The 10,544-nt window shown below is 48.7% G+C and overlaps 1 protein-coding gene across 6 annotated transcripts in view; it reads left to right on the forward strand.

The window, feature by feature from the left end:
• The window catches only part of BCL11B (BCL11 transcription factor B), a 105,991-nt gene extending 98,380 nt beyond the window's left edge, over positions 1–7,611 (forward strand). For all 6 annotated transcript variants that reach the window (XM_084793686.1, XM_084793685.1, XM_084793689.1 and 3 more), the window contains one exon: positions 753–7,611. In XM_084793686.1, the coding sequence (XP_084649812.1) occupies positions 753–2,767 (2,015 nt within the window). In that variant the 3' untranslated portion in view covers positions 2,768–7,611. The remainder of the gene's footprint in view (positions 1–752) is intronic.
• Positions 7,612–10,544: the final 2,933 nt, after the last annotated feature.

The raw sequence follows: 10,544 nt of genomic DNA on the forward strand, positions 1-10,544 counted from the left end.
TATGCCAGGTAGGCAGTCCACCACTGAGTGTCATAGCAAATTCTGTTGTTGTTGTTGTTATTGTTGTTGTTATTGTCATTATTAAAGTTTTCCAAGCAGTGGAGTCAGTAGTTCCTAACGGGACGATGCAGTGGAGTGATTTTTATCCCTGAGGAGACATTTGATGACGAGTATACTTTTCTGTCTGCACCACTAGAGGGTGGGGTTATTGGCACCTACACCCCCTTTTCACCCTAGCAATGAATTATGACAGTGGGGTCTACATGTCAACAGTGACTAAGTAAAAAAAAACCTTGGTCTAGATGGCGTGGGGGTGAGGTTTGTTACCCTGACTGTCTCTTACATAATGTGGCCATTGTCACTCTCTCTTCTGGTCCCCAAAATGATATAAAGAAGAACACTTTTAGGGGAGCAACGCCAGGCTTATTAAATGCAAGCTACTCCCAGGTGACCTCAAGCTTGCCATAGAGCTCTTCTGGGGTCATTTGGGTGGATGCTGTGAAGCCTGTCCACTCTTCCAGCTGTGAAAGCGACTCCCTGAGGTCCTAGAGCCTGCATAGATCTATTGTCCCCTGCCAGCTGGGTGGTCGAGGTGAGGCCTGTCCGTCCTTCAAGGGCTGCCCAAGTACTCTGTGGATTCCCGGGGCCTCTGGATCTTGTCTCTGCTCTCCAGGTGGAGGCAGCGGTGAGGCCTGCCCACCCTTGTGGCTGAAATTGCTCACGCTCTGCCTTTCTTCTTCGTGTTTTCCCAGGTAAAGATGAGCCTTCCAGCTACATTTGCACAACATGCAAGCAACCCTTCAACAGCGCCTGGTTCCTGCTGCAGCATGCGCAGAACACGCATGGCTTTCGCATCTACCTGGAGCCTGGGCCAGCCAGCACTTCGCTCACGCCCAGGCTCACCATCCCGCCGCCGCTTGGGCCGGAGGCCGTGGCACAGTCCCCGCTCATGAATTTCCTGGGGGATAGCAACCCATTCAACCTGCTGCGCATGACGGGCCCCATCCTGCGGGACCACCCAGGCTTCGGGGAGGGTCGCCTGCCGGGCACGCCACCGCTCTTCAGCCCACCTCCACGCCATCACCTGGACCCACACCGCCTCAGTGCAGAAGAGATGGGGCTCGTGGCCCAGCACCCCAGTGCCTTCGACCGAGTCATGCGCCTAAACCCCATGGCCATAGACTCTCCCGCCATGGACTTCTCACGACGGTTGCGAGAACTGGCAGGCAACAGCTCCACGCCGCCGCCCGTGTCCCCAGGCCGTGGCAACCCTATGCACCGGCTGCTGAACCCTTTCCAGCCTAGCCCCAAGTCCCCGTTCCTCAGCACGCCACCGCTGCCACCCATGCCCACGGGCACACCGCCACCGCAGCCACCTGCCAAGAGCAAGTCCTGTGAGTTCTGCGGCAAAACCTTCAAATTCCAGAGCAATCTCATCGTGCACCGGCGCAGCCACACCGGCGAGAAGCCCTACAAGTGCCAGCTGTGCGACCACGCGTGCTCGCAGGCGAGCAAGCTCAAGCGCCACATGAAGACCCACATGCACAAGGCAGGCTCTCTGGCTGGCCGTTCAGACGACGGGCTGTCAGCCGCCAGCTCCCCCGAGCCAGGTACCAGCGAGCTGCCCGGCGACCTTAAAGCAGCCGATGGCGACTTCCGCCACCACGAGAGCGACCCATCGCTGGGCCCTGAACCCGAGGATGACGAGGATGAGGAGGAGGAAGAGGAGGAGCTGCTGCTGGAGAATGAGAGCCGGCCTGAGTCAAGCTTCAGCATGGACTCGGAGTTGGGCCGAGGCCGTGAGAATGGGGGCGGCGTGCCACCGGGTGTGGCGGGCGCAGGGGCTGCAGCGGCGGCTCTGGCGGACGAGAAGGCGCTGGCACTGGGCAAGGTGATGGAGGATGCAGGGCTGGGCACACTGCCGCAGTATGGGGAGAAGCGCGGCGCCTTCCTGAAGCGTGCAGGCGATGCAAGTGACACGGGAGCCGGCGGCTGTGGGGACGCAGGTGCACCAGGTGCAGTGAATGGGCGTGGTGGGGCCTTCGCTCCAGGCACCGAGCCCTTTCCCGCGCTCTTCCCACGCAAGCCCGCTCCACTGCCCAGCCCTGGGCTCGGTGGTCCCGCGCTACATGCGGCCAAGCGCATCAAAGTGGAGAAGGACCTGGAGCTGCCACCTGCTGCACTCATCCCTTCTGAGAACGTGTATTCGCAGTGGCTCGTGGGCTATGCAGCGTCACGCCACTTCATGAAGGACCCTTTCCTGGGCTTCACGGACGCACGCCAGTCGCCTTTCGCCACGTCGTCGGAGCATTCCTCCGAGAACGGCAGCCTCCGCTTCTCCACACCACCCGGGGACCTGCTGGACGGTGGGCTGTCAGGGCGCAGTGGCACGGCGAGCGGGGGCAGCACGCCTCACTTGGGTGGCCCAGGTCCTGGGCGGCCGAGCTCCAAGGAGGGCCGTCGCAGCGACACGTGCGAGTACTGCGGCAAGGTCTTCAAGAACTGTAGCAACCTGACGGTGCACCGGAGGAGCCACACCGGAGAGCGGCCTTACAAGTGCGAGCTGTGCAACTACGCGTGTGCGCAGAGCAGCAAACTCACACGCCACATGAAGACGCATGGGCAGATCGGCAAGGAGGTGTACCGTTGCGACATCTGCCAGATGCCCTTCAGTGTCTACAGCACCCTGGAGAAACACATGAAAAAGTGGCACGGTGAACACTTGCTGACTAATGATGTCAAAATTGAGCAGGCCGAGAGGAGCTAAGCACGTACGTGGGGGGGACACTCGAGCGTCTGTACAGCGTGACCATCGCCAACCATCGCCAACGGACCCGGTGACCGGACTGGCCTCTGAGTCTCCGGGACCCAGGGAGGCGGCAGTCCAACCTAACCTGTGTCTGCGAAGTCCTATGGAAACCTGAGGGTTGATTAAGGCAGTAAAAATTAAAAAAAAAATTAAAAAAAAATTGTGGAGCCTTTTAACTGTGCAATAATTTCTGTATTTATTGGGTTTTGTAATTTTTTTGGCATGTACGTACAGGTACTTATTATTATTATTATTTCTGTTTAAATTCCTTTAAAAGATTTTGTTGGATATACACCCCTTCATTTTTTAATAACCCAGTAGTAGGCTGAGCAATGACTCGCAAGTGATGTAGAGGGAAGCTATCTTTTAAATTATAATTTTTGTGTGTGTGTGGGGGGGGGTGCTGCTTTTTTGAAATTTAAGCTAAGCATGTGTAATTTCTTGTCAAGAAGCCAACACTTAAATGACTTTTTAAAGTTGTTTGCCTTTTCATCATTTACTTTTGTCCTGAAATAAAAAGTGGCATGTGGGGTTCTTTATTTTCGGGGAGGGGGTGGCTTTCAAAAACATGTTTATTATTATTAATTTTTTTTTCTGGGAGGTGGATGTACAGCGGATTTACAATCTTTAAAAGTGTAGCACTTTGTTTTTAGCATCGGATTGGAGAGGTGGCGCTGGTGTCCTCTGGAGCCACGGAGGCCTTCTCTGTGTGGAATTCAGCTATCTTGCTATAGGAGGGAAACTGAGGCGGCCGTGGCAAGAGAGCCTCTCCCCAATTCGGGACCCCGAGAAACTTTTCCTGGGTGACTCTAGGAACAGCCCCCAGCATCCTGCACTTGTGCATCACTGGGAGATACTGTCCTTTTCTGGGGAGCTTAGTGTACCCTGGGAAGCCGCCTCTGCCCTTTCCTGTTGGTTTTGCTGCTGCGGAAAAGGGGCTGAGGGTACCTACTGGGTAGATAGCGGTGGCCTGTGGTGGCAGCAAGGAAGAGACTAACAATATTCTTTCAGGCTTCTTCTGATGTGGTGGCTTCTCTCTTTTCAGCCCCCAGCCTACAGATACATCCCAGGTGTCCATTGCTGCCCTGGTAATTGCCAAGCAGACAACTGGCCCTGATGGTGGGATTAGGAAAATTGGCTGCGGGGCTGCTTGTCCAGCGTGGACAGCACTGCAGGGGCAGGAGAATCTGGAAGAGTTCTGCCCAAGGTGCCCTACGCTGCTTCCATTTTGGGTTTTTGTTTTTTCCTTCCCCCAGTTAGTTGGGACATGCTATACATTGGACTTGTTGGGATTTGGTGTTTGAATTCTGTTGACCCGCACTTTAAAGCTTTTGTTTGCATTTAAATTAAATGGCTTCTAAACAAGAAATTGCAGCATATTCTTATCTTTGGCCCAGAGGTGGGTTAAACTGTAAGGGACAGCTGAGATTGAGTGTCAGTATTGCTAAGCGTGGCATTCACAATACTGGCACTATAAAGAACAAAATTAAATAATTTATTGGACAGTTTCTCTACTGCCATTCAATTTGATGTGCGTGCCTTGAAAACTGATCTTCCTATTTGAGTCTCTTGAGACAAATGCAAAACTTTTTTTTTTTTTTGAGATGAAAAGACTTTTTAAAAAGCAAACAAGAAAAGTACATTCTTTAGAAACAAAGCCACATTTACTTTAAATTAAAAAAAAAAAAAATCCCGGTTGAAGATAGAGGACTTGAAAATGCTATAAGACCCAATCAAATGAAGAAAGAAACCCAGAACAGCCCTGGACATCCATTAGCAGAATTGTTTTCAGCCCCCCTTTTTTTGGGACAACGCTGCTTAGATGTGGAGTGGAGGTGATTTTACTGCTGAATTAAAGCTCAAGTCACACAAGCCGATATCGTTGAATGAAAAAACAAACAGCAAAACAATTCAGGAACAATGGCTAATTTTTTTTTTTGTTCTAAATTTAAATTTAGTGCACTCTGTCTTAAAAATACGTTTACAGTATTGGATACATACAAGGGTAAAATAAATCGTGTGTATGTGTGTTGGAGCGATCTTTTTATTTTATTTTATTTTCAAAGTTTGCATAATAGGTTATACAGAAATGCCACAGTGGCTACGTGTATATTGTTTTCTTTTGGTGACGGGGTTTTAGTATACATTATATATATTGAAATTTCTTGATTACTGTCAAAGTGGACCAGTATTTGTAATAATTGAGAATGCCTGGGCATTTTACAAAACAAGAAAAAAAAAGTCCTTTTTCTTTTCCTTGAAACCGTTACAGTAAGTTTTAAATGGTGGGTCTATAAAAATCTGTTCTGTCACAGTAACTGTAAAGTCGGAGTTTTAGTAAATTTTTTTTTCTGCCTTGGGTGTTGAATTTTTATTTCAAAAACAAAATGTATAGAAACTTGTATTTGGGGATTAAAGGGGGATTGCTACAATGTGTAGAAAAAGTATGTAGAAAAAAGTGCTTACTATTGTCACTGCTTTGCAGAAGAAAAAAAAAATCACATTTCTGACCTGTACTTATTTTTCTCTTCCCACCCTCCCTCTGGAATGGATATATTGGTCGGTTCATATGATGTAGGCTCTCGCTGTATTTTTACTGGAGCTTGTAATTTTTTAACTGTAAGCTTGTCCTTTTAAAGGGATTTAATGTACCTTTTTGTTAGTGAATTTGGAAATAAAAAGAAAAAAAAAACAAAAACAAACAGGCTGCCATAATATATTTTTTTAATTTGGCAGGATAAAATATTGCAAAAAACAAAAACAAACAAAACAAACAAACAAACAAAAAACCACCCACATTTGTATGTTAAGTCCTCTTGTACAGGAGAAAAAAAAGAAGGGTTGTTTGACAACCTTCAAGGAAAAAAAAGACACAGAAGGAAACAGTCAAATACTTTGGTTCACGAGTCATTTTAGTTGTATATATTCTGTCAGAATCGGCCTACTCAAAGAACTGTTGGCTTTGGGCTTGATTTGAATGCCCCAACTTTGCATCGGGCCTCCTTGGTGCGGCCACAGCAGACTTGATGGCAAGTGCTTTTTTTTTTAGTACGTTGAGTGGGGAAAAGAGAGCCCTTCCTTCCTCCAAGAGGCCATCTCTAAGATGGTAGTGGGAGTGAGAGAGAGCGAGGTGACCTTCTCTGCTATGGCTACTGTGGCTGTCCCCTCCATGCCCTGACCACCCTCAGGAGCAGAGAGAGAATCTACAGCTGCTTTTGTCCTTGAGCAAGCCTGGATGGAGCGAAGCTTCTGGAAGGAGCAGCTGGGCCCAGGGGAGTCTCTGCCACTGAGACTGGTGAGGGCTGAGGAGGGCCTAAACGCGGGTCCTTCTGTTCCACGGGGAGAGCGTCCGCTCGCTCGCTTTCCCTCTTGGCTTTGCAGCTCTTCTCTGCAATTCCATCGGTTCCAGAGCGGTGAGGGCCTGGGCTGGAGGAATGCTGTGCCTTTCCCTCTGTGTTCTCGCTCTGCCCTCTTCCAGTCTCCGCCCATCCTCACCCGTTCGTTCTGTCTTTAATTTTCTTCCTTCCTCCTCTTTGCCCCTTTCTCCCCCAGGACCCCTCCCCCTTTTTTGAAGCCAAGTAGCTTTAAGATAATGAAGTGGTTGTTTATTGGATGAGGGAATAATACACTTTCCACAAATACCTATATCAGGAAGCCATTTTTTTTTTAATTTTCAGGAAATGTAAGAACCTAACATTTCAGGTTATGGAAGCATGACCGTGCATCTTCCCAGGCAGGTCCTTACTAAATGCAGAGTCTGTCTCACTGTCTCCTATTTTGACACTTGCCTTTGCACAGTTAAAGGATGGGGGCCTAGTGGGAGGCTACACCTAGGTCTCAACGTCCCACGTGCCTGCCCTTCTGCCACCCTGCCCCTCTGCTGCCCTGTTAGCTGCCTGGGAGCCTCTGAGCGGCTCTCCTGTGCTCATAAAAGCTAGCCAGCGTTCACCAGCTCACCTGTCACCAGAATTCCAGGACTAAGCCATCCTAAAGCACAAGGACCCTGTGCCTCTGTCCACTTCAGAGAGAAGAGAATTTTGCTTCTCGTATCAAAGAGGAAAAAAAAAATTCAACCAACCAAGCTACCCGAAGCAGGTGACCCAGCCAAAGGGCTCTAGCGTGGGTGACCCAGCCAACCTCAGGTTAGGTTCCATACTGCCACAACTTTACCCAAAGTTGCCCCCAATTGGAACCTGCCACTTGCCATTGGAGGGTCATCACGGGAAGGGGAGGGGGAGGGGGGAAGAGGAGACTGGATTACTCTAAGTAAAATGTGAACTTCGAGGTGCACAGCCTTCCACCTGGCCCTTCTGTCCAAGGTTTTGTTGAATGCAGGTGAATCCGTGATTTTGGTGCTCTCTGTGTCAGCCCTGCATAGCAAAGGCGCATCGATTTCAGCTGTTTGCTTTTGTACTGGCGAGGCGAAATATTTTTATTACCTTTTCTATTACTTATCGTATGAGCTTTTGTTGTTTGCCTAGAGGGTTTGTCTCTTACAACAAGTTTGGAGCTATTTATTATTGCTTGGTATTTGTGCTCTGTTTAAAAACAGGCACTTGTTTTTTTTTTTTTTAATTATGGATAAAATGTTGAGATGACAGGAGGTCGTTTCAATATGGCTTAGTAAACTATTTATTGTTCCTTTTCTTCTCTGTACAAGCTTTTGGGCCTCTTTTCCCCCCCCCCCCTTAATGTCACACTGTTGAGTTCAGCATGTGTCTGCCGTTTCATTTGTACGCTTGTTCAAAACCAAGTTTGTTCTGGTTTCAAGTTATGAAAATAAATTGGGACATTTAACTTGATCTCCAAACCTCGTCTTTTCTGTGTCTTTTGAAGGTGGGCAATGGACAGCTTATTTCTAAGGGGAAACTGAAGATCTTTCTCCTTTCTGACTAGCACCTTAAGCCCAGGGCCAGGAGGAGAGAAAATACTTTTGGGGAGCAGTGAGGTTTGGAGAAGTTCTTGGTCTTGCCTATACACTATGTGTGCACACAGTGAGACCTTGCCTCAAAAAACAAAACAAAACAAAACAAAAAAACCAAACAACTGAATCAGAACAGAAAAAAAAAAAAAAGAAAAAAAAAAAGAAAGTAGCCTTGAAAAGCAGTTTAAGGCAGCCCAAAATAATTTTGATCCTTGGTGGACATTCCATGTTGTAAGCCCGGCTCCCTCACAGTCCAGGATTTCTCAGTGGCTTCAGCTGCCTTCTGAATTCTCAGCTCAGTTCAATTCCAGATTGAGCCACATGAAATGACACACACACACACACACACACACACACACATATATATATATATATATATATATATATATATATATATATATATTTGCTGGTTGTCGTCTGTAAGCTCTGCATTCTGGAAGCAGCAACCAGGTCTCAAGTTAGAGGCCAACCTAGCTTCTAATAATGGGTTCTAGGCCAGCTTGGGCTACATAGGAAGATCATGTATGAGAAAGAACTAAAGAGAAAGGGGAGGAGGAGAAGAAGGACAATAAGGCAGACATGAACACGCAGAACTGGTAACCCATGTGCAGGGCTCCCTGCCAGCTACTCCGTGCACTCTGGCAGGTGCAGAATGGGGGTTCTGGGCCAGACAGCCTTTCTGACAATTGCACAGGAGCATTCTCATCCTTGCTCTGGTGCAAGGTGTTAACAGAGTGGAAGGAACTCTCTGGGGTTCACCAAAGCCAAGCCTTGCGTAGCGAAAAGAGCCTTTAACTTGGCTCTTAGAGCAGCTGGGTAGATGAACACAGGGCTCTGCAGGGCTCTATGTACATCCGCGTGAGTGAACTTAGGCCTTTACAACTCCGTGTGAGCAAGGGCCAGAGCCCACCTGAGCTCCAGAGGGAGGAGGAAGGGTCCCCGTGGGTCCTTAGCCTTTTCTAGTCCTAAGTTTCCTCATCTCAAAGGGACAGGGGACTTTCACCTGAAATCAGCCCTGCGAGCCCAAGAGTGTTCATGGGGAGGTGCTCTGTGGGGTCCACCTGCGGAGATTAGATTACAGGGCAACAGGAGTGGAGTGCTCCTCGCCATCCCGTCCTCACAGCAAACAAGTCAACGTCCTCCCAAGAACCTGCCACAAGAAGAATAAATGCACCGGAAGTAGAGTGGAGAGTGACTTGGTGGTGGACAGAGGGGAGCAGGGCAGGCTCACGTGCTTTCTAGAGCTCAGGGGACAAGAACACTCAAGCAAGACTTTCCCTATTCCATAGCCTTTCCCTAAGTTGGCTTAGAAACACGGGCTTCTGAGCCTTGGTGTTTCCTACCTAGAAAAGGCTCCAGTTTCTGCTGATAAGGACTCATGGATTGAAGGTTTTTTTTTGGGGGGGGGCGGGGTGAGGAGATGAGACACTCTCTTCTTTGAGCCAGAGAAACGAAGGCTCAGGCTAGGTCACAGAAACTGCTCAGTTAACTAATGCTCAGGAACGCACTGAGGGCCGTGGGCACACGGAGGACAAGGCAGGACAGCGGAAGGGGCTTGATCCAGTTCCCAGCAGCTTCTTTGATAACTGTTGTCATGACGTCAGGTCAGTGTCTTCCCTTTCTGGTCCCTGTTTCCTTAACTGCAGAGCGAAGGGTTCATGTGACAGGACAGGACCATTTTGCTTTCAGACAGAAAGACCCTAAAGGTTGAGATTTGAAGGTCTCCCCTATGATATAAACCATAGGGTCTCTGCAGTTTCCAACCATTCTGTTGTGGTTCAGGGGGCATCTCTGAAGTTTCTGGACACCTCTAGCCGCCCCATTCTGAGCTGCAAGGCCCAGCAATTAAAATGAGAAACCCTTCCTTGTCTGCTTTGGAGATAAAACCAGATGAATGGGACTTTTTATGTTAATGTGATGGAAATACATAATGAATCTCATGTAACTTTCAAGCCGGGGAGGATGAAAACGCTGACTCTGTGCAGGTGACGCCTTAGCCACTAATTGCCTGCCCTGAATAGTCTTCAAAACGGCTCTATCACATTCTGATTGCCGGCCGTCGAGGACACTTAAAAGACGTCAAAACAGGCTGAACCTGGAAACCAATTTAATCCCCAGAGCAAGGACTGAGTCCGATGTCATAGTGTGAGCACAGGGAGGTCTTCAGCTTGCCTTTGGCTCTCAGGAAGAAAAGCAGGCGAGGCAGGACAAGCAGGATTATTAGGACTAGGGAAAGTGGGTCGCCACGGTGAAGGGGAGAGAAAGAGGGAGAAACACATCAGCCAAGTGGCAGGAAGGTTGGGGAAGTTGTGCTGTCCCTTCAAAGACAGTCAGAGACTCACCGGGAAGATGAGGACAAGGGGGAAGAGTATGAGGGAAACTTCATGGCAGTTGAGAGAGAACGGTCAAGCTTACAGGAAAGCCGAAGAGTCCTAGGGTTGGCTGGAATACTTGAAATTCACTTAGTATATTCCTTGCTAAAATAGGGATAGGACTCCGCCCCACCCCCAAGCCCAAAGTATGGATTCATAGCCATGGATTCATAAATGCATGCACACATGCGTGCCTGTGTCCCCCTAACCATCAGTCCAAACATTCACCCACTCCCCACTCACCAATCTGACCATCCATCCATCCATCCATCCATCCATTAATCCATCCATCCACTTACTCGTAACCTACCCACTCGCTCATTCAAACACGGGCTCATCCATCTACCCACATGTTTGTTCACTTTGAAACATCAGAGACGCACGCTCAGTGTGTTACACGTCAGAGGGAGGTTAGAGGTAAAAAAAGAAAAAAATTATT

Source organism: Acomys minous, assembly GCF_964271855.1.
Source record: "Acomys minous genome assembly, chromosome: 8".
Classification (NCBI taxonomy): domain Eukaryota; kingdom Metazoa; phylum Chordata; class Mammalia; order Rodentia; family Muridae; genus Acomys; species Acomys minous.